This window comes from Macaca fascicularis, chromosome 20 (assembly GCF_037993035.2).
Source record: "Macaca fascicularis isolate 582-1 chromosome 20, T2T-MFA8v1.1".
NCBI classification, from domain to species: Eukaryota; Metazoa; Chordata; class Mammalia; order Primates; family Cercopithecidae; genus Macaca; species Macaca fascicularis.
This window is the reverse complement of record NC_088394.1, coordinates 76,866,614-76,891,356: the sequence shown is the minus strand read 5'-3', so window position 1 is coordinate 76,891,356 and position 24,743 is coordinate 76,866,614. Positions and strand designations below refer to the sequence as shown.

At 40.4% G+C, this 24,743-nt stretch overlaps 1 protein-coding gene across 2 annotated transcripts in view; it reads left to right on the top strand.

The window, feature by feature from the left end:
* CMC2 (C-X9-C motif containing 2) overlaps positions 1–22,359 on the top strand; it is a 32,798-nt gene extending 10,439 nt beyond the window's left edge. Inside the window, exons 3-4 of one of the 2 annotated variants that reach the window (XM_005592628.4) lie at positions 16,224–16,295; positions 21,978–22,359. In XM_005592628.4, the coding sequence (XP_005592685.1) occupies positions 16,224–16,295; positions 21,978–22,064 (159 nt within the window). In that variant the 3' untranslated portion in view covers positions 22,065–22,359. The remainder of the gene's footprint in view (positions 1–16,223; positions 16,296–21,977) is intronic. The other variant, XM_045381928.2, reaches the window with a different exon arrangement.
* Positions 22,360–24,743: the final 2,384 nt, after the last annotated feature.

Genomic DNA, 24,743 nt, shown 5'->3' with positions numbered 1-24,743 from the left:
TCCTTATATGTTTGATATATGACACCGTTGTTACAAGAAGCATTTGTTTTTTCTTTAGCCTTGCACGATGCATAGTTTTTCTCATGATATCCATAAACTGTAGATATATCAAATTATAATAATAGTAAGTATCACTTAAATGAGTAAAATTTATAGACCAAAAGTAAGGTGGTAAGTAGTACTTATAAAATGTGAAGTCAGATATTTTTACTGGTTCAAAGAATGTTGTCGATGACAATATTTTTTGGGCTATTTTCACTATACATATAGATCAAAATGAGCCAGACTACATAAGTAAAACATAAAGTTTCGATTTTTAAAGTAAAAACTATATAAAATGTTCACTGTTTACAGAACAAGAACTAATTATTTGTGTTAAAGTAGAATATTTCAGTTTGTCTCTGGTCAGTTACAGTCAGAGACAGAAAAGGAGAGGGGATCTGGCAACAGGCACAGCGGAGAGAGAGACTCTGTGGAATAACATTTCAGTCTTGCTATTGAGAATTTTGCCAGTATAGCCCTTTAGATGTATATTGTGCTTTTTGTAATACTGGACATAAATAAGGATATTATCTCTTCATATTTATTTCCTAGGTTAATCCAATTAAGGGCCAGAGTTTTTCAATCCTTGCTTTTAAGTAGTCTTTGTTTTATGTTTACATTTGTATGTTGCTTTTTGATCCATGACTATTTTAAATTGAAATCTATTTAAACATTTTTTTCTTTCTTTCAAATGGATTTCTTCTTGAATCACTGGAACTAAAGATGGATTTTAAAAAATTAATTTTATTGAGGTGTAATTTACATGTAAGGAAATGCATCTATTTTAAGTGTACAGTTTGATGAGTTTTGTCAAATATAGACACCCATGCAACCACCATCACAGTCAAGATCTAAAACATTTCTGTCAGAGTTTCGTGTGCCCCTTTGCAGTGAGTCCCCAACCCGTACCTCTTGCCCAGGTAACCACTGATCTACTTTTTGTTGATACAGATGAATTTTGCAGTTCTAGAATTTGTTAGAAATGTACACTGCATTGTATATTCTTTTTTATTTTTTGAGATTGAGCTTCATTCTGTCACCCAAGCTGGAGGGCAGTGGTACAATCTTGGGTCACTGCAACCTCCGCCTCCTGGGTCCAAGTGTTTCTCCTGCCTCAACTTGCCTAGTAGCTGGGATTACAGGTGTGTGCCACCACACCTGGCTAATTTTTTTAAATCTTTCATAGAGATAAGTTTCACCATGTTAGGCAGTCTGGTCTCGAACTTCTGACCTCAGATGATCCTCCTACCTTGGCCTCCCAAAGTGCTGGGTTTACAGGCTTGAGCCACTGCACCCAGCCTATATTGTATATTCCTATATTTTGAACCATGATATGTTTTTGAGGTTCATACATGCTGTTGCACATGTCATTAGTTCATTTATTTTTATTTCTGAGTAGTATTTCATTGTATGGATATGCCACAGTTTATTTACCTATTGATGGACATTTAGGCAAATAAACAGTTTGCAGCTGTGCTGTTTTGGATAAAGCTGCTATGAACATTCATGCACAAGTTGTTTATTTTTGAGACAGAGCCTTGCTCTGTTGCCCAGGCTGTAGTGCAGGGGCACAATCTTGGCTCACTACAACCTCTGCCTCCTGGGTTCAAGCAATTCTGCTGCCTCAGCCTCCCGAGGAGTTGGGATTACAGGCGTGTGTCACCATGCCTGGCTCATTTTTGTATATTTAGTAGAGATGGGGTTTCATTATGGTGGTCAGGCTGGTCTCAAACTCCTGATCTCAGGTGATCCACCTGCCATGGCCCCCCAAAGTGCTGGGATTATAGGCATGAGCCACCGTGCCCAGCCATCATGTGCAAGGCTTTGTGTGGACATCTTTTTATTTCTCTTGGGTAAATACCTAGGAATGGAATGACTAGGTCATGTGGTAAGTGTATATTTACCTTCATAAAAGGCCACCAAACTGTTTTCCATTTTGTACTACTTTACATTCTTGCCACTCTCCATCACCAGCACTTAATATTATAAACTTTTTAACTTTAGCCATTGTGTGGATATGTAGTAGTATCTCCTTTTGGTTTTAAATTGTATTTCCCTGATGACGAATGATTTTAATGTGCTTTTCATGTGCTTGTTTGGCCATTCATATAAAATTTTTTGCCTATATTTTAAAATATGACTGAGTTATAAGCATTCTCTTTATCATTTGGCATACAAGTACTTTGATAAGTGTATTGTGAATATTTTCTCTGTGGCTTTTCTTTTTTTTACTTCCTTTGGGATGTGTTTCAAAGAGTATCTATCTTGTACATTTGATGAATTCTTTTTTTTTTTCTTTCATGGTTTGTGCTTTTTGTGTCTTTGTGTATTCTGTGGTCACAAAGATACTCTTGTGTTTTCTTTTAGTTCTATAGTATTAGCTTTACATTTAGGTCTATGATTCATTTAAAGTTAATTTCATTTTTTTCCTTTGATATTTGTGTATTCTTATCTGATATTTCAAGTTAATTTTTGCGTATGGTATGAGGTGTGAGTTGAAGTTGATTTTCTTTGCCTGTGGGTAGCCAGTTGTCTCAACACCATATGTTGAAGAGACTGTTCTATCCCTGCTGTTTTACCATGGTCCCTTTGTCAAAAATCAATTGACCATATGTGAGTGGGTCTATTTCTGGGCTCTCTAGTCTGTTTCACTGATTTATATGTCTATTCTTAACACCAGTACCATGCTGTCTTAATTACTGTTGCCTTGTAGTGAGTCTCAGTCATATAGTATAAATCCTCCAATTTTGTTCTTTTTCAAAGTTGTTTTGGCTATTCTAGGTACTTTCATTTCCATATTAATTTTAGAATCAGCTTGTCAATTTCTACAAACAACATATTTACTGGTTTTTGTTTGAGGCTGAACATTGTTAATGACTTGGATTTTATCTTTTGTATCAGCAGGCAGTTCGTGTTTTTACGTATTTTTAGGGCATGACTGGCATAGCCTTTACTCTAGAGTTAGTTTAGCCTAATTACTAAAATAGGATTCTTTGCTGATTGACTTGAGTGTTCATTGAGATCTCTACTTTGGCTTATAAGGACTCCATTGACTCCCAGCCCTGTGTGAGCTCTGCGTTTTTCAGCTTGTAGCTGCTGTAATTGTTCTTCGTAGTGGTTGTGGCATTGTGAAAGTTCACCCAACACATATGTAGTGAATACTCAGTCAGTGACTCAAGGCAGCTCCATGTAGATGTCTGGAGTTCTTTTGCTGCTTATCTCTACCTCACAAATTCCAGCTGCCCCAACCTGCCCGAATGCTGATGTTTGCCTCCTCCGCTTGGTGAAACCACCATTGTCGTCTTGAGTTCTCTTCTCTGCTACACGGTTTAGAAATTGTCTGTAGGTAGAAAACTAGGTGAACGTAGGGTTCACTTGGTTTTGTTTCTTTCTTTCAGGTGTCACGCTCCCGTAGTCTGTTGTCCCAATATCTGAAAATAGTTGTTTTGTATATTCAGTTTATTCTTTCATGACTAGAAGCAGAAGTCTGGAAGATAGATTTTTAAGTAAATAGCATGGGGACAATTATATAGCTGTTTGGAAAAAGTTAAAATACCATACGTATGAATCAACTTCATCATCATCTAATAGGGCAGACATCTAAATGTCAAAAATGAAACCATACAAATACTAAGAAAACCTGGATAAATTCTTATATAACCTAGATGTGGGGAAAGTGTGCCTAAGTAAGGACCCTGAATTCCAGAGGCAATAAAGTAAAATATTGATAAAGGATCGTTTGAGGCCTGGAGTTCCAGAGCAGCTTGGGCAACATAGGAAGACCCTGCCTCTACAAAAAGTAAAAATAAAATTGCCTGGGCATGGCACATGCCTGTAGTCCTAGCTACTTGGAAGGTTGAGGCAGTAGGATCACTTACACAGTTGTTTGAGGCTGCAGTACAGTACATCAGCCTGTGTGACAGAGTGAGACCCTGTCTTTACAAAAAAAAAAAAAAAAGGGAGTAAGAGGCCAAAAATCAGAAAAATGAGCAAAAGCATGAGAGATAATTTACAAAAAGAGAAAAGATGGCCTTTAAACATGAAAAGATGTTCAACCTCAATAATTAGAGAAATACAAATTAAATATACTGAACATACTATTCCTTGTCTGCAGGGAGGCAAAATTAAACAGTGTGACAGGGAATTCTGTTGACAAGGCTGTATACCCTCATACATTTCTGATGGGACTGCAAATTGTTATAATCTTTATAGAGAAATTTGCTGCCGTGTAGCAAAACTGCAGTATATTTGATTTTTAATCCATCAGTCCCACTTGTAGGAATTTTTTTTTTTTTTTTTTTTTTTGAGGCGGAGTCTCGCTCTGTCGCCCGGGCTGGAGTGCAGTGGCCGGATCTCAGCTCACTGCAAGCTCCGCCTTCTGGGTTCACGCCATTCTCCTGCCTCAGCCTCCTGAGTAGCTGAGACTACAGGCGCCCGCCACCTCGCCCGGCTGGTTTTTTTTATTTTTAAAGTAGAGACGGGGTTTCACCATGTCAGCCAGGATGGTCTCGATCTCCTGACCTCGTGATCCGCCCGTCTCGGCCTCCCAAAGTGCTGGGATTACAGGCTTGAGCCACCGCACCCGGCACTTGTAGGAATTTATCTTAAAAGTATAACTCTAACAGTATGAAAAAATGTATGCACAAAGTTACTTACTGCAATGTTGTTTGCAATTGCAAAATGTTCAGAACACCCTTTCCCAACAAAGTAGTTGAACGACCTATGGTACATCCACACAATGGAACACTATATAGCTGTTTTGTAATTTTTGTTTTTAAATAGACTTCATTTTTTTAGAACAGTTTTAGATTTACAGACAAACTGTGAATGCAGTACAGGGAGTTCCCATATACCTCACATCTAGTGTCCCTTATTATTAACATCTTACATTGATAAGGTGTTTGTTACAGTTAATAACCAATATCGATTATTTAAAGTCCCTGCTTACTCAGATTGCTACAGGTTAGTGTTTACCTAATGTCTTTTCTCTGTTACAGGATTTCATCCAGGATGCATATTACACTTAGTTCTTGTGACTCTTTAGGCTCCTGTTATCTGTGACATTTTCTTTTTTTTTGATGACCCGAAAAGGTTTGAGGCATAATGGTCAGGTATTTGGTAGAATGCTCCTCTGTTTGAATTTGTCTTGTTTTCCTCATGGTTGGACTGGGATCATGTGTTTATGGAAGAAGACCACAGAGGTAAATTATATTTTCATCAAGGCTACATACTCCAACATACTTTATCACTGTTGATGTTGACTTTCATCACCTGGCTGAGGTATGTGTTAGGTTTCTCTACGATTTTTTTTTTAGGAGACAGGATCCATTGTGTCTTCCATGCTGTAGTGCAGTGGTGTCATTTTGGCTCACTGCAGCTTCAGACTCCTGGGCCTAGGTGATCCTCTCATCTCAACCTCCCGAGTAGCTGGGACTACAGGGCATGTCACCATGCTTGAATAATTTTTTGTATTTGTATATTTGTAGAGACAGGTTTTTGCCATGTTGCCCAGGTTGGTCTTGAACTCCTGAGCTCAAGCAATCTGTCTGTCTTAGCCTCCCAAAGTGCTGGTATTACAGACGTGAGCCACTGCGCGTGGCTAGGTTTTTCCACTTTGAAGTTACTCTTTTCTTCCCTTTTCATAACTCTTTGGAAGGAAGCCACTGTGTGCAACCTACAGGTAAGGACTGGGAAGTTACCCTGTTTCTCCAAGGTGGTGGAGTGTCTACATAATCTTCTGGAATTCTGTTCTAGAGAGTTACTTGTTCTCCCCCATTTATTTACTTATGCCAGTATGGACTCATGTATATTTACTTTATACCTTAGGTTATAATCCAGTATACTTTGTTTTGTTTTTCACATTGTTCCAGCTTTGGCCCCTGAGAGTCTTTCAGTTGGCTTTTTTTAAAAAACAGTGCAGCTGTTAAAGAAAAAAAAAAAAGCGAGGCTTGCTGGCTCGGTTCTGTAATCCCAGCATTTTAGGAGTCTGAGGTGGGAGGATTGCTTGAGCCCAGGAGTTCAAGACCTACATGGGCAACATAGTGAGACCCCCTGTTTCTACAAAAAATTTAAAAAAATTGTGTCACTAGATGACACATGCCTGTAGTCCCTCCCAGCTCCTTAGGATGCTGAGGTTGAGGTGGTGAGAGGTGACAACATGCTACCAGTCCTCGCTCTCAGCGCCTCCTCGGCCTCGGCGTCCACTGTGATGGCGCTTGAGGAGCCCTTCAGCCCACCACTGCACTGTGGGAGCCCCTCTCTGGGCTGCCTGAGGCTGGAGCCGGCTCCCTCGGCTTGTGGGGAGGTATGGACCGAGAGGCGCGGGTGGGAACCGGGGCTGCGCGCGGCTCTCGCGGGCCAGTGCGAGTTCTGGGTGGGCGGGCTCAGCGGCCCCGCACGGCCGCGCCTCGGCTGCCTCCCCGCTGGACAGGGCTCTTGACCTGCAGCCTGCCATGTCCGTGCCCCCCCCCCCCCCCCCCCCCCCCGCGGTGGGCTCCTGCGCAGCCCGAGCCTCCCTGACGGGCACCGCCCCCTGCTTCATGAGCCTCCCTGATGGGCACCACCCCCTGCTCCATGGTACCTGGTCCCATTGACCGCCCAAGGGCTGAGGAGTGCAGGCGCGGCTTGGGACTGGTGGGCAGCTGCTTCTGCAGCCCTGCGCGGGATCCACGAGGTAAAGCCAGCTGGGTTCCTGAGTCTAGTGGGAACTTGGAGAACTTTTATGTCTAGCTAGAGGATTGTAAATGCACCAGTCAGCACTCTTGTGTCTAGCTCAGGGATTGTAAATGCACCAGTCAACACCCTGTCAAAACGTTCGAATCAGCTCTCTGTAAAACAGACCAATCAGCTTTCTGTAAAATGGGCCAGTCAGCAGGATGTGAGTGGGGCCAGATAAGGGAATAAAAGCAGGCTGCCTGAGCCAGCTAGCCGCAACCCGGTAGGGTCCTCTTCAGTACTGTGGAAGTTTTGTTGTTTTGCTCTTTGCAATAAATCTTGCTGCTGCTCACTCTTTGGGTCCACGCTGCCTTTGTGAGCTGTAATACTCACCACAAAGGTTTGCAACTTCACTTCTGAAGCCAGCGAGATCACGAACCCACGAGAAGGAAGAAAGTGCGGACACATCTGAAGGAACAAAGCAGGAAGAACGAACAACTCCAGCTGCGCCGCCTTTAAGAGCTGTAAAACTCACCGCGAGGGTCCACGGCTTCTTTCTTGAAGTCAGCAAGACCAAGAACCCACCAATTCCGAACACAGTGGGAGGATCACTTGAGCCTGGGAGGTCGAGGTTGCAGTAAGTCGTGATTGTGCCACTGCTCTCCAGCCTGGGTAACAGAGTAAGACCCTGCCTCTGAAAAGAAGAAGAAAAAAAATTTGAACTGACGTGTAATGACTTCCAGGATACATTTCTTGAAGAAATCAAAGGACAAAACAGTATTTATAGTATCCTAGCATTTGTATAAAGAAGAAGATAAGCAAAACGTATTTGTATCTCCTCATTTGTGCAAAAAGAAACAAGATAACTGGAAGCTAATGAGATTTATTACCTTCTGAGTGGTGGGTAGGAGCAGAGTGGAGGAGTGACACTTTTACAAAATCTTTTGGCTGGGGGCAGTGGCTCGTTCCTGTAATCCCAGCACTTTGGGAGGCCAAGGTGGGTGGATCACTTGAGTCCTGGAGTTTGAGACCAGCCTGGCCAACATCACAAAACCTCATCTCTACCAAAAATAAAAAATTAGCTGGGCGTGGTGATGGGCCCCTGTAATCCCAGCTTCTCAGGAGGCTGAGGCAGGAGAATCACTTGAACCTGGGAGAGGGAGGTTGCAGTGAGCCGAGACTGTCACTGCCCTCTAGCCTGGGTGACAGAGTGAGACTGTGTCTCAAAAAACAAAAAAAATTACATATTTTATATAATTCATGTTGTTTGAACTTTGTTCACGTTTCATCTACTCCAAAAAAAAGGATAAAAAAGGGATGAGCAGGGTTGGGAAGAAAACTCAAAAATGGAATACAAGCAAAACCAGACAAACTTACTTCAAATGAGTCATCTAATTACACTAAAGGATAAAACGAACTAACCCAAGTAATTTGAACATGTGCTAAAGACAAGGTAGAGCTGTTGTTAGTAGTTTGGATTTTGCAGTGGCATGGATTGGCAGTTCTGAAACTGGCTTCTGAGTATTCTGTGTATTCCAAGACTGAGCAAATAAGTAAACATACTGTAGATAATAAGAGACAGGTTTCTTACTGTCATAAATATGGAAGAGGAAAGGCTAGGATGTATGCTGTGATGTTGGATTGGAATTAGAGGTATCAGTGTGAACTCATGGTTTTCAGTATATATAAGATGTAGAATAGATAGATATGTGTGTCTATGTTTGTTTCATACATGTGTTCAATATATGTTTTCCTGTAGCAATGAGCATACGTATTGCCCAGATTTTGTTTTTGAATACCACTCTTCAGTAACAGGGATCCTTGGAGAAATTACTGATTGTAGGGCTAGGGCTGGGAAAAAACAAGAAGAACCTGCAACATCTTGTACCAGAAAGTAAGACATTTATCAAAGAATAATGGGGGCGGTTAAAAGGACAGGGGCCAGCTTGAAGGGATTCCTGCTGGCCAAAAATGGGACAGAACAACAAAGTGATGAAAATAATATAATCAATTGAATAAGGATCCATGAGTCCAAACTCATATAAATATATAAATGGATGAAAAGGGAAAGTTTCCATTACAGTAGAATGCCAACTAAAATATAAGAGGAGTGCTAGAATTAGAAAATCACTGTTTGTTAACCGTTGTAATAGTAATTGATTTAGTCAGTAATCATTAATAAATCCTCATACTAGTGGGTGAAAAGTTTGAGGAAATAATTGGATGGTTAAATGGTCTCAAAGTGTGTACCCATAATAATTACAGAGGAAAAAGGAATAACTTTACAGTGTAGAAACTTGGCAGGTAGCTCCTTACCTAGGTAATAGAAGTTAACATCAATAATGGGACAAATTGCCATGTGCCTCTTGATGTGGTACACCGAAGACATAACATCACTTCTAGGGTATTCCTGCCAAAAAGTCATGACCTGAATCAAGTTGTGAAGAAACACCAGACCAACCCAAATGGGGGAGCATTTTGCAAAATAACTGACCTGTACTCTTTAAAATGTCAAGGTAATGAAAGAAAAAAGAGAGAAGCTGTTTCAAATAAAAGATTAAAAGATAAGAAAAATACTGTAAGAGCTGAAAAAAAAAAAAAGATGAAAGAGACATGACAACTAAATGCAATAGCAATCCTGGACCGGGAAAAAAAAAAAACCCCAACTTTTTTTGCCTTTTGCATGAATGATACTATTAGGCCAATTGGTGAAATTTGAATAAGGTCTATAAATTAGATACTAGTATTAATGTTAATTTTCTAATTTTGGTAATCCTATAGGGACTTAAATTTAAGTCCTTTTTTTTTAGGAAATGTGCATTGTATCTGCAACTTAATCGGTTCAGAAGAAAAGCTCGTGTGTGTATGTAAGAGCTAGAAGAATAAAGCAAATGTGAAATGTTACTATTTGGAAATTCTTTGCACTGTTCTTGCAACTTTTCTTCAAGTTTGAAATAGACAATTGTTTTTAAAGACATCTCCGGTCATCAAGTTTTACCTAAGTGATCTTTCTGAAGACTTGCACTTTTTAAGTGTTAAATTGAGCCCAGGAGTTTGAGGGTATAGTGAGCAGTGGTGTCACTCCGACACTTCAGCCTGGGCAATGGAGCCAGACTGTGTCTCTCAACAGCAACACCACCACCTAGTGACTTAAAACAGCTATAATTCTGCAGGTCCAGATCTGGGGGGAAAAAAGTTAATTAAAAGTTTATGGGGAGGATGGGCGACAAAGCAAGACTCCGTCTCAAATAAAAAAAGTTTATGGGGAGGATGTCTCACTCTGTCACCCAGGCTCGAGTGCAGTGGCACTATCAAAGTTCACAGCAGCGTTGAACTCCTGGGCTCAAGTGATCCTTCTGCCTCATCCTCCTGAGTAGATGGGACTATAGGTGTGTGCCATCATGCTTGGATAATTCATTTTTTTTTTTCCCCCTCTTAGAGAGAGGCTCTCCTGTGTTGCCCAGGCTGGTCTCAAACTCCTGGCCTCAAGTTGTCTTCCTACTTTGGCCTCCCAAAGTGCTGGGATTACAGGCATGAGCCACTGTGCCTGCCCTGATCCCAGTTATTTAATTAATAAATTGAGTGAATTATATTACCTAAGATGTCTTTTAGCCCTGAGTTTGTGTAATTCTCTTTTAGTCTTTTTTTGTTGATTAGTCCGTCTTTCTGAATGCCCCTGTCTGTGCTGGAATGCTGCAGTGCTCTCCAGTCTGCTTGAAGTGCCTGAGTGTTTTATCTCCAAATAGCCTACCTTGCTGTGCTTTTATCATTCTTTCTGTGCTTTTTTAGTTCTGCTGTGATCTTTGCAGACAAATGTTATTTCCACAGCTTTCAGGTGTCTGTGGGTGACTTCTGATCTACTGGCCTATTTTGCCTACATTTGTCAGCAAGACTTAGATATTCTTTCCATCTGAAGGTAAAATACAGAATTTAGAACAGCTGATTTCCTCAAAGCTACTTGGAATTCCTTATGTATTTTTTCTGATTTATAAAAGTAATATGTCAGTAATACATATCATTTTAGATAGTATAAAAGAGGTAGGAAAGTGTAAAGCAAACAAAAATTAACCTTTTGTTCAACCATCCAGAGATAAACTCATTAAGAACTGGATTTTTTCACCATTTAAAAATTTTTGTATTTTGCCTTTTTCTCTTCTTCTTCTTAGCATTTTGAAATGCCCACATTTTTTCCATCGTGAGAAAATACATAAGATTCCTTCCCATAATCCCAGCCTTCTGGTATCTTGTGGTAGCGTCTGTTTCAGAGCTGACTCTTGAAAGAATACTGCTTTCTTCTTTCAGTTTGGGTTCTACCCTCACTAGGGTCCCAGAACTACCAAGATCACTAATGACTGCCCTGCTGCCAAATTTGGTGGATGTTTTCAGTAGTTACCTCACTTTTCTCCCAGCAGCATTTGATTCCCTATCAAAACACTCTTCCATAGGCTTCTACCATAACTTTCTCTTCCCTGGTTTTCCTTAAGTTTCTTTGGCCACTCTTCAGGCTACCCCAGGCCATACCTTCCTGCAAAAAATCATTCATTTTCCTGGTTTCAGTAACTCTCAAATCTGTATCTCTGGCTCAGATTTCCTCTGAGTTCCGGGTCTGTTTATCTCAGCTAGACAGTGGACTTAAGTGTTCCACCAGTAAACTCAACATGTCCAGATACAAATTTATCTTATCTCTTTTTAAAACCTCCACTGTCATTCTTAGCTGAAAGCCAATGTCATCTTTAATTCCTCCATCTGCCTCACCTCTTCCTGTGAGCCTTTACCAGGTGCTGTTGTCTGCCGAATCTCTCTTGAACCATTGTTCTTGTTTGCCAGGGCCCCTGCCATAGTCCGTGCCAGCACTTTTATTGGGGCCACCTGTAAAGGACTTCTGTCCAATCTCCTGGCAGTTTTGTTTTCTTTTTTGTCTAAATCAGTTTTCCACCCTGGATGTAGAGTGATGTTTCAAAAATAAGTTTAATCATTGTTACCTTTTTTTGTTCCCCCCCGAGGTGGAGTCTTACTCTGTCGCCCAGGCTGGAGTACAGTGGTGGGATCTCAGCTCACTGCAGCTGTTAGGAATCTGCATTTTATTTATTTATTTTATTTTCGATGCAGGGTTTCACTTTGTCGCCCAGGCTGGAGTGCAGTGGCGCGATCTCGGCTCACGTACAACCTCTGTATTCCGGATTCAAGCGATTCTCCTGCCTCAGCCTCCCGAGTAGCTGGGATTACAGGCGCCCGCCATTACGCCTGGCTAATTTTTGTATTTTTAGTAGAGACGGGGTTTCACCATGTTGGCCTAGGCTGGCCTCAAACTGCTGACCTCAGGCGATCCGCCCAAAGTGCTCGGATTACAGGCATGAGCCACTGTGCCTGGCTCATTGTCATCTTTTTAATAGATCCTTTTGGCTATAGAATGCATTATAAATGTCTTGCCTTGTGTTTCAAGTCCTTAATGAAACTCATCCTTAAGTAGCTGTTAGTCTTCACCACTCTCCCACAGCTCCTTCCCCCTCATTCCTGTGGTAGTTTTTTTTTTGGCAGGTACGTGGGAGAATGGTATTTCTGTCTTCCAAGCCTCCATTTTTGTACTTGCTTTTTCCTTTGTTGAACTTAGTGCATTCCTTCTGGCTCCACTTACTGTTTTCTAAACCAGGTTTTATCATCCATCAGGTTTTCTTCAGCTTAGTTGGTCATTTCCTTTTCCCTTTCCTGGCCTAGATTCTCCTGGTACAGTCACTCTGAGTAGCATCATACATAATACCTTTCTGCTTCGTGGCAGTTCTCACACTTTTTGGTCTCAGGACTCCTTTACACTCTTTTAACATTATTGAGGACTCTTGGGAGCTATTGTTTATGTGGGTGATATGTACAATATCTATTGGATTAGAAATGAAGACTGAGAAATTAAAAAAATTATTTTAAAGTTACAATGATAAATTATAATTTTACATGGTCAGATGACATGTTAGCATAGTTATTTTTCACAAAAATCTTACTTTTCAAACCAGAACAAAGGGAAAAGAATGACATCGCTTTTCATTTTTTTAATGTCTGAATTAATAAAATATACCTGAATTCTCATGTCTGCCTCTACATTCAATCTGTTGTAATGTTAGACTTCATATAGCCTCGGGAAAACTCCACTATACCCTTGTGTGAGGATGAAAATGAACAAAACAAATGTTTTTGTGTTATTGAGAAGATAGTTTTGACCTTCTATATTCCCTGCAAAGGTCTCAGGAACCCCTGGGTGTCTCTGGACTACACTTTGAGAACCACTGCTTTATGGCAATCACTTCTTATTTGTCTTTTTCCCTCTGACTATGTACTGTGAGAGTAGGGCCCAGATCCACCTTGCTCACTTCTGCATCCCTGGTGCCTGGGACATTGTTCTTTATATAGAAGGTTTGCAGATATCTATTGATTCACTTATTCAATCAATTGCTCGGTTGGTTTGGTTCTTAAGGAATTGACACCAGGCACTAGAGACTTACTCTATATAAGTATGAGAAACTTGTAGCCTGCGAGAATTTCTTCTACCAATTTCTCTGAGGCATTTGGGTCTGATATTTTTCATGTTAACATCACAAGAGTATAATTCTCATTTTACCTTAGTTAGGTAAAAGGAAGCATATAAATTAGTTTTTGTCATCGATTTTTGAATTAAGATGTACATATATGGAATGATATGAATAAATGTCAACTCTGAAATATTGTCTAACATTTGAAAACTGCTTGACTAGAAGGGGTGAAAATTCATTGTCATGTTTATTTGTTGTCAAGGAAGTAGTATAGGAAAAATACACAGGAAATACTTATTCTTTGGGAATGATAGAGGAAAGAAAAAAGTAAAATAAAAATTAAGTACAGAAAGTTTTTTAAATTAAGAAATTTATTCTGGAAAGGTCATTAAGTAACAAACAGGAGACTTTAGTCTATCTTAAATGCTTCCTGGAAAAACTGACCACTTACTCAGTGTGGACTTGAAACATACGTTTAAAATGGTGGTGAAGCAGGAAAAAAAGAAATAGCATGAGGCATAGCTTGTTAATTATGTGTTGTCTGGTTTCCATGAAAGTCTTAATTAGAACGAAAAGGAAAAGATGTGCTTATTATTACAACTACCAAGTTCAGCATATATGACCTGTCATTATAAAACAGATCACCGTGCTATCTGACCCACCCTTGAAAATCGTGAAGTGCAAACACACTAATTATGTTCCTACTGAAATTCAGGTTCTTAACTTCAGGCTTCAGCTTAACCTGCTTCAGAGAACACTCATACTTTCTGCCACGATGATACTCACAGGACTAGAAACAGCTAGGAGATTTTATTTTTTAAATCAAACTGAACTTCAGGCAGATTTCCTTGTATTGTAAATTAGTGGCTTGTTTATATGACCTTTGTAGGGCATCTAATGATAGTGTTATGTATTTTTTTTTTTTTTTCCCCGATACGGAGTTTCGCTCTCGTTGCCCAGGCTGGAATGCAATGGCACGATCTCTGCTCACCACAACCTCCACCTCCCAGATTCAAGCAATTCTCCTGCCTCAGCTCCGGAGTAGTTGGGATTACAGGCATGTGCCACCATGCCTGGCTAATTTTGTATTTTTAGTAGAGATGGAATTTCTCCATGTTGGTCAGGCTGGTCTCAAACTCCCGACCTGAGGTGATCCGCCTGCCTTTGCCTCCCAAAGTGCTGAGATTATAGGTGTGAGCCACCGTTTATGGCTGTGTTATGTATTTAATGTATTTTGGTGACATTTTGAATGGGGGCTAATGAGAAAAGGGCTCTGGCACTAAGCATTTATTAATAAGATAACTCTTACAGGACAGTAGTGAAGTTACTCTGCCCATGGCAGTGTGGCCACGCTGCAGCTTGACACCACTCCCTGTAATAGAGAATGGATTGTGCTGATTTTAACATTTCCCTTAAGAAAAGGTTGTTAGGTTATGATAAAACATTTACACTGTCTTTGTGAGGTTTTGGTGAGTTAGTAAGTAGGCTTCCCTTTCATCAAGAAAAAGTCTTTAAATCTTTGTTTCTACTTGCAGAATGTTTATTCCTTCTTTGTAAGAAAAACCAGGATAATTTGTTCATTTGTATACAGTTGATCCTTGAACAGCTTGGAAGTTCGGGGCACTAACCACCATGCAGTTGAAAGTCCACATATAACTTTTTGACTACCCAAAAACTTGACCGAGAGTTTCCTGTTGTCTGGAAGCCTTACTGACAGCATAAATAGTTGATTAACACATGTTTTGTATGTTATATGTATAATTTATTGTATTCATACAATAAAGTAAGTTAGAGAAAAGAAAATCGTAAGGAAGAGAAAATACATTTATAGTATGGTACTGTATTTATTGATATGTAAGTTTACATCATCTGTTTACAAGATGATGTATGTCAGTCTGAAATGGTAGGCAACCCCAGCTGCAGACTTCAATCTACAGTACATTTCAAGTAGTTCAGCTTTTTCCTGTAATGTGATTACTTTTCTCTGCTTCTTGGGAGCACTTCCAGCATTACTAGTGGCGCTTCATATGGGTCCCATGGTGTTATTCAAGGTTTATGGTTATTGCAGTAAACATGACTTGCTTCCTGTGTATGTTATTGGTATCACAGGGTGTTTTAAGTGCATAATTGTAACGCTTGAGCCCACTGTAATAGCAATAGGAGGTGACTTCAAAATTATTACGGTAGTACAGTATATATCGCAGTTAATTTTATGTAGTTGTGATTTGATACATCTTTACATTTGCTTACATTTCTCTCAACTTTGAATGGTGCTATATATGTTCTGTGTGTGGGTTAGTTTTGATAAATTTTAACTTTTTAAAATTTGTATATGTTTTATGGTAGTAAATGACAAAATAGTATTTACGTTTTTTTTTTTTTTTCCTAAGACGAAGTTTCACTCCGTCGCTCAGGCTGGAGTGCAGTGGCGCAATCTCGGCTCACTGCATCCTCCGCCTCCCGGGTTTAAGCAGTTCTCTGCCTCAGCCTCCCCGAGTAGCTGGGATCACAGGCGCCCACCAACACGCCCAGCTAATTTTTTTTGTACTTTTAGTAGAGACAGGGTTTCACCATCTTGGCCAGGCTGATCTTGACGCCTGATCTGGTGATCTACCCACCTGTCTTGGCCTCCCAACGTGCTGGGATTACGGGCATGAGCCACCGTGCCCCGCCGGTATTTACATGTTTTAAGCATTTATGCTGTACTTTTTTTTTTTTTTTTGGTATTTCTAGGCTATGGTGGTTCATCTGCAAGTTTTTTTAAATTGTTGCAAATGTTCAAGAATGTTTTCAATATATTTATTGAAAAAAATCCACGTGTAAGTGGACTCACGCAGTTCAAATCCATGTTGTTCAAGGACCAACTGTGCTTCATACATGTGATTTAACTATTACTTGTTTATTAACAAAGTGACACTATAAACTAATTTCTGTAGTATTTAAATTGTATGTTCCCTAAACCTTGGCATATTATGGGATGAAATATTTTACTCCTTTTCTTCCTTTTAGCACAACATTCTGAAATTTTTTGGTTATTGTAACGATTTTGATCGGGAGGTGAGAAAATGCCTGAGAAAGGAGGTAAGAAAAGTGTCAAAGGATGGATATGGTTGAACAATAGAACATATTTGAATATTGTATATTACTGCCATTATTGAATTTTTCCCAAATTTTTGTGTAATGGAGAAAATTGACTTTACATGTGTATGACTTTCCTCTGTTTAAGGGAAGAAATGAAAGCTTTTCTGGGGACAGTTTTAGAACATAGCTTTTTGGCCATGAGCACAAATGAGGAAGACAACTTCCTTGTGATGATTACTGTAGGTCATTTGGATGAATTTAATGGTTTAGGAAGTTGTATCTCTGGCCGGCAGAAAGACTTATATCAGTCACCTATTAGCTGATAGGCAGGTAATTAAAACTCTCTGGGCCTCAATTTCCGTATATAAATTGAGGAGGCTAGAATTAGGCTCTTTTCAGCTTTAACATTTTGAATTTCTTTGTAGTTATGCTTTGTGTAAGCCATAGGGATCTGATTTGACTTGTTTTGGAACACTCATCTCCTGAACTTAGGGCATGACTTGGACTTGGGCAAATAGCCACCGTACACAGTTCATTGTCTTTTTCCAGGCACTGCCAGATAAGCAGAGTGCATTTTAAACTTTTGAAGAGAAATTTGATTCAATTTGTTTCGTACATCAGATTTTTTGTGTCCAGAACTTTTTAAAATATACGATGGCTAAAATTTTGCGTTTCAGATACCATTTTTATTTTTGAACTTTTTTTTTTGCCTCAGATTGAAAAGTTTAAATATAATATTTGAAGTTGTCCAGCATCTTTCTTTTGATTTTGTTTTCTGCTCAGGCTGATTTTCCCTTCCTGGATTCCCTTTTCAGTGTGACACTCATCTTTACTGTTTGAAGAACTGTTTGGAGTTCTGACTGAAGAGTAATAGTTTGTTTCTTTTTTTCTTTTGAGACAGGATCTCTCTCTGTCGCCTAAGCTGGAGTGCAGTAGGGTGATCATAACTCACGGAAGCCTCAAACTGAAGTGATCCTCCCACCTCAGCTTCCTGAGTAGCTAGGACCACAGGTACATGCCACCCTGTAGGGTGATCATAGCTCACTGAAGCCTCAAACTCAAGTGATCCTCCCACCTCAACCTCCTGAGTAGCTAGGACTATAGGTGCGTATCACCGTGCCTGGTTAAGGTTTTACACATTTTTTTGTAGAGATGCGAGTCTCGCTGTGTTGCCCAGGCTGGTCTCAAACTCCTAACCTCAAGCAGTCCTCCTACCTTGGCCTCCCAAAGTGCTGGGACAATAGGCATGAGTCACCATGCCCAGCCTTATTAGTGTTTTTAAATGATTTATTATGAATATTTGTCCTTTATATGAAAAAACCAGTTTACATGAAAACTACACCTAGGACAATGTTTCTGTTTTAATAGTAAGCTTATGAGCTGGCATCTGTAATCCCAGCTATTCGAGAGGCTGAGGCAGGAGGATTCCTTGAGGTGAAAAGTTTGAGGCTAACTTGGGCAACATAGTGAGACCCTGTCTGTAAGAAATCTCTTAAAATTTAGCCAAGTGTGGTTACACATACCTGTGGTCCTAGCTACTTGGGAGGCTGAGGCAGGAGGATCACCTGAGCCCAGGAGTTCATGGCTGCAGTGAGCTATCTAGGTCACCACTCTGCTTCAGCCTGGGTGACAGAGTGAGACCCTGTCTCTAAAAAATAGTATTGCCCGGGTGTGGTGGCCCACGCCTATAATCCCAGCATTTTAGGGGGCCAAGACAGGCAGATCACCTGGGGTCAGGAGTTCGAGACCAGCTTAGGAAACATGGTGAAACCCGACTCTACTAAAAATACAAAAAAATTAGCCAGGCATGGTGGCGGGCACCTGTAGTCCCAGTTACTCAGGAGGCTGAGGCTGAGGCAGGAGAATAACTTGAGCTTGGGAGGCGGAGGTTGCGGTGAGCCCAGATCACGTTACTGCATTCTAGCCTGGGTGACAGAGTGAGACTCTGTCTCCAGATAGATAGATAGATAGATAGATAGATAGATAGATAGATAGATGAGACTCTGTCTCTAGATAGATAGATAGATAGATAGATAGATAGACAGACAGACAGAGTGAGACTCTGTCTCTAGATAGATAGATAGACAGACAGACAGTGAGACTCTGTCTCTAGATAGATAGATAGACAGAGTGAGACTCTGTCTCTAGATAGATAGATAGATAGATAGAGTGAGACTCTGTCTCTAGATAGATAGATAAGTAAATGAATGCATTCTAGCTAGCCTGGGTGACAGAATGAGGCTCTGTCTCTAAATAAATAAATAAATAGGTAGATAAATAGATAGCTTATGGAAAAATATAGCTCATATTATTTTATTTGGTATGGCTATTTGTTTTTTACATTCTTTCAGCTGTATAACGTAGCTTTTTTTTGCGTTTTTAGATGTTTTCCCCCCATGGTTAAGAAATTTTGCCACTGCTTTGTCAATTAGATCTTCATATGAAATTGTCTTCTCAGCTGGCCTGAGATTTGTTAGTGACTTTTTAGTAGACTGTTGGAGATATTTTTCTTACTTTGTCTGAGTTTGTTTTCCTATACGTTTTATGTTTTCTCCTTGATTTCTTTTCTAAGTCCTCTGTGTAGTTGTATGTTATTTTATTCTCTAATTTGTAGATGTTTTTCTGTCTGCTCGCCCATCACTAATTTCTGAGTCTGCACTCATGTATTTCTTCTCTACTCTTAATGCTTGCTTCAGATGCTTTCCTGCTACTCTTTGCTTCATGTGTCATCTGATTACTTCATTCCATGAAGCATTTTTTTGTTTTGTTTTTTTGAGACAGAATCTTGCTCTGTCGCCCAGGCTGGAGTGCAGTGACAGGATCTCGGCCCACTGCAAGCTCCGCCTCCCAGGTTCACGCCATTCTCCTGCCTCAGCCTCCCGAATAGCTGGGACTACAGGTGCCCACCACCATGCCCGGCTAATTTTTTGTATTTTTAGTAGAGACGGGGTTTTACCGTGTTAGCTAGAATGGTCTCGATCTCCTGAGCTTGTGATGTGCCCGCCTCAGCCTCCCAAAGTGCTGGGATTACAGGCGTGAGTCACTGCACCTGGCCTCCATGAAGCATATGTATATGGCCATTTCTTGTTGGGACTCTGCTGTGTCACTGCTTTTATTCTTTTTTTTTTTCTTTTTTTTTAGGGAGATAGAGTTTCGCTGTGTTGCTCAGGATGGTCTCAGACTCCTGGGCTCAAGCAGTTCTCCCACCTTGGCCTCCGAAAGTTTTGGATTACAGGTGTGAGCCGCTGCACCTGGCCTTTTCTTCTTCTTGGAAACAAACCAACAAAAACACTAATAATACTTTTGTGGCATCCTCTTTTGTCCATCTTAATTGTTTTGTTTGGTTTGGGGTTAATTGGCCTTCTGTCTATTGTTTGATGGAGTTTTGTGAGTAACTTCATATTCATTCTTTTCCCCCCTTTTATTCAGGGACGATCTTGACTTGCTTTGGAGATGTCTTAACATATTTTAATGTACACTGTATTTTGATTTGCCCTGTAAGTTATTTATTGGCCTGCTACAAAGTATTCTGAAGACTTTCCCTTAAGACCCTCCTCAACCTGATTGCTGGGGGCAATCCAGTAGATGTGATTAAAGGTAGATGTGAAAGCTTTTTCTCAGCAGGTATCCCTCCTTGTTTTAGAATAGTGTTTTTTGATTTTTTCCCAAACAATTTTATGAGTAGATTGAATGCATGATAGATAAAATGAATGGCTTTGAAGGGACCTCGTGCTTCATGTGTAATTTGAAGTAGCCTTTTTTTTTTTTTTTTTTTTTTTTTTTTTTTTGAGGCGAAATTTCGCTCTTGTCACCCAGGCTGGAGTGCAATGGTGTGATCTTGGCTCACTGCAACCTCCTCCTCCTGGGTTCAAGTGATTCTCCTGCCTCAGCCTCCTGGGTAGCTGGGATTACAGGTGCGTGCCACCAGGCCCAGCTAATTTTTATATTTTTAGTAGAGACAGGGTTTGATCATGTTGGCCAGGCTGGTCATGAACTCCTGACCTCAGGCCATCTGCCCATTTTGGCCTCCCAAAGTGTTGGGATTATAGGTGTGAGCCACCATACCTGGCCTGAGGTAGCCTTTTGACAAGGAAGGAATAAAAAGTTTGAAAACTACCATTCCAGAAGATATGTTAGAATCCTTCAGTCAAAACTTTTGATCTAGAAAACTTCTTAAAGATTGTCTAGCCCACCTGCTTATATTTGAAGTTACTGGCCCAGAAGAGTGAAGTAACTCAAAGTCATGAATCCCCACATTACACTCTCGGATGGCGGGGTTCATCCGTGATGAGCTCGGTATCACTAATCTTTAATTTCTGTGGCCTTGCTCTCCAGATCTGTGGCTCCTAGAAGATTTTGATGTTTAACTGTTCACATGTTTTCAGTTTTTTCTATTGGAATTTACTTTTACCCTTTTCCCCTTCTGCCCAGGGGAAAACACAGTCATTCACCTTTAAAGTGTGTTGGTTTGGTATATATATTGTAAGCTTGTACATATATACATATAAAAACACTTTTAAGTTTCTCTGCTTTAAACGTAGGTTAACTATTTAAGAAAATCTAAGTGCCAGGCTTCGTGTCTGCTGTTATTTCTAACCTGCCGGCCACATCAGAATACTAGGCCGAAAACCTCTTGAGGTGAAAACTGCAGTTGTATGTAGCTGATTACGAAACATAGGGTTTGAGGAGTATCAGGTTTGTTAACTGTTCATGAGAAGAAACCTTGGGAAGCTGAGCTATGTGTTTCTATATGAGTCAGTAGGACAGGTTGCTAAGAACCAGTTACTCTTTTGATAATGTCTAAAGAAATACAATGTGAGTTGGTCATAACATCTAGGCCCACTGTAGTCCATGTCTGTCATTGTGACTGGAGCACTGTATTCAATTTTGGTTGTGATTTTTTTTTTTTTTTTTTGGTAAGGGGCATTGATATTAAAGTGCTTTATAAAAAGTCAATAAAAGTCATTTTATAGGTTCGATATTAAAAGACAGAGGCTATGTTTTGTGCAGCAGTTGTAGAAACAAGCAGTGTTCAGCCCAAAAGGTAGTAAGTGGGTTATCTGTAATCAAATATTTGAACATTACAGCAGACAAGAAGAAATAAAAGGTGGTAGTTTACAGGGAAGCACTTTTGGTTTAAAATGAAAAACTTTGGAACGAGTAGAATTGTCCAACAGTTAGACAAACTACCTCTCATGGAGTTTACAGGGAAGCACTTTTGGTTTAAAATGAAAATCTCTGGAATGAGTAGAATTGACCAGCAGTTAGGCTACCTTTCAAGGAGGTGAGCCCCTCCACTAGAGGTACTCAGCAGAAGTTAGAGGACTTGTTAGACTGTGAGCCCCTGGAGAACACGGACAGAATTTGCTCGTCTTCAGTACTTACTGAATTCATGTTTTGGGAGGAAATTGAGCAAACAATTGTGCACCTATTAGGATGTAGATGCTGTACTGTATTGAATTAAGTTGTGCTAGATATGAGATATTCTCTAAGGTCACTATTTCCAATCTCAGATTTAGTTCAATAAAAGAAGAATTTTGTCAGAACATTTTTAAAAAATTTAACCCCTGTTAACCTCAAAGAACATTTATATTTTGCAAATATTTCTAAATAATATACTGCTATAAATAGTGACATAATCTGCTGTCTCTTTTCTCCCCCCTTCTTCCTTTTATTTTTCAGTACATACAAAACAGGATCAAGAGCAGGGAGGATGGCATTGCAATGCGAAAGAAACTTTTTAATACTCCAGAGGAATCCGAAAAATAAATTGCATTTTCACTGGATGCCTTGGCTGAGAGAAGACCTAAAGACTCTGGGTTGATACCTGAAAGAATCCTATCTTATTTGGTCTCCATAATCCTTTGAATGGAAGGTGACCTGTGAGAGATTGAACCGTGGAGAAATATGAAAACCCTGGATTCTGAGTGTTTGTTGGGCAGGGCGTTTAGTACTGTCTCCCCTTTACCAGCAAACCTGACTTCACCGTGTTTCTTCCCTTTGCCTACAGCCAGTTAATATCTGAGTAACTTATCTCCCTCAATAAAATAATTTATTTAAATAATTTTTTTCTCCTTTCTCTTAGAGTCTCCTGGCATTAGGGCAAATGATGCCATTAGGCTTTTTCTTTCTGACAACATGACACTGAAGAGTTCTGGGGAAATACCATCAGTGTTAACTATTTGAAAATGTTCCAACTTTATTGTTTTTAAAGAGTGATTTTCTAAATGATTAAAAAAGATTTTTTTTTTTTTTGAGACATAGTCTTGCTTTGCCGCCCAGGCTGGAGTACAGTGGTGCGATCTCAGTTCACTGTAACCTCCACCTCCTGGGTTCAAGTGATTCTCCTGCCTCAGCCTCCCTAGTAGCTGGGGCTACAGGCACAGGCTACCATGCCTAGCTGATTTTTGTATTTTTGGTAGAGACAGAGTTTCTCCATGTTGACCAGGCTGATCTCAAATTCCTGAGCTCAGATGATCCACCCACTTCAGCCTCCCAGAGTGTTGGGATTACAGGCGTGAGCCACTGTACCCAGACTAAAAGATTAAATATTTATATGTAACATTGAAAAGTTGCATCTGGTCAGGAATTGAGTCTTAGCAGACTTTGCTTTCCTATTTGGTTGAATGTGCCCACTCGAGGTGCCAGTTAACCTTAGGCCAGTGTGTCTCCTCTCTGTTGAGTATAGGACTGTTCTTCCCGTGCCCAGTTCTAGCAGTCATCTCACCAGTGTTCCTTCTGCCAAGTGTTTCTGAGACCTGTGACAATCTGGAAGTCAGCAGCTTCTAGCTGCAGCCACAGCAGGGGCTTGATCTTCTTGTCAGGTGTCAGGGAACAGACTCAGCTGTGGGCTCCTTCTAGTGGAGTTCTATGTATAATGTCCAGCATGAGGCCTTGTTGGTGTCGGTGTTTAATAAGTGATTTCCCCATCACAGGAGGTGTTCAAGAGGCTGGACTTTCAGTACGTCAATTACAGAGCATAACAGACATTCAGTGGAAGGATGGGGAAAGAACCAGAATTAATTCTGAAGTACCTTCCAAGACAAAGTGTATGAATATTTATTCAGTGCCCCTAGTGTCAGGCAGTAGAAATACAGAAATGAGACGTTTTTGCCTTCAGAATCTTGTAGTAAACTGGTAAGTTGACGTTTAGTCACCTGTAATCATCAAAGTGCCATGATTAGGTAGGCGTCATAGAAGACAGAGGACATTCATGTTCAGTCTTCATGAAGAAGGAGCTATTCCAAGAAAGCTATTTAGCAAAGATGACCTTTGACAAATGAGTGAAAATGGGATACATTCTGAGGCGCACTTTAAGTCATTTAGCATGACTAGAATATGGGAGCTTAGAGTGGAGGAAGATCACAAACAGCTTTGAAATCTGTTGGAATTTTATTTTCAGTGCTTTGATGACCAGTTGCAGATTTTAATATGGTGATTAGGGATTTGGGGAGAGGAGTTAGTTAGAAGGCTGATATATTTCAATTTGTATTTTAGTAAGATTTTTTTGGTTATAATTTGGGGGATAAATTGGAGGGGAAGGACGATTATGCCCAGGGAGACCAATTAGATTTTTGTCCTAACTGAAGTTAGAAATGAGGGCCTGAATGAAAGATGTGGCTTTGGGGATCAAGAGGAATGACGAGTCAAGCATGGAGGAGTCAGCATGGCTGACTAGGTATAGGGTTTAAAGAAGCATCTAGGATGTCTCAGGCATTGGATTTGTGCCTGTGTGGGAGGGAGTACTGGGGAGGTGAAGTGTGTGTGAAAGATCCAGGGGGAGGTGGCTTCCGGGTTGCTGCTGGGTATTTAGGTCTGCAGCTCGTTAGAGTCGCCTGGATTAGAACAGAATTGGGAGATGTCTGCATGCAGATGCCAGCTAAGGCCCTGTAGGCCAGTGTCAGTAATTGACCATAAGAGCTGGATGAAACTTTGGAAATGAATTTTTAAAAATTTTATTAGTAATATATGAGTGCATTTTTTGGGGATATTCAAACCACCTAATGTTTTTACATCTTACACTCTGTATTCCAGCTGTTGCTGATCCCTGTAGAATAAAGTACACACTCAAGGCTATGGCAATGATCTACCTTTCCAGCTCCCTCTAGGAAGGGAGTTTGAGAAATAAAATGCTAGTGAGCTGGAGCACAGTGAGCAAGGGAGAGGGTAGCATGAGCTGAGGACACAGGTGGGCAGGGCCAGAACACGCGGGCCTTGGACACCACCTCAGGGAACTTGGCATGTTATTTGGAGGGTAATGGAAAACCATTAGAAGGTTTTAGGGATTGGTTGTGATTTCATTTATTTATATTTTATAAAGATCTTTCTGGTTATTCAGTGAATAGTTATGGTTAAACCAGTTCAACCCAGTGACAGTACCTGTCAGAGTTATTGTGAGGATTGGTTGAGACGTATGTAATGAATTATCTGGCACAAAGTAAGGGCCCC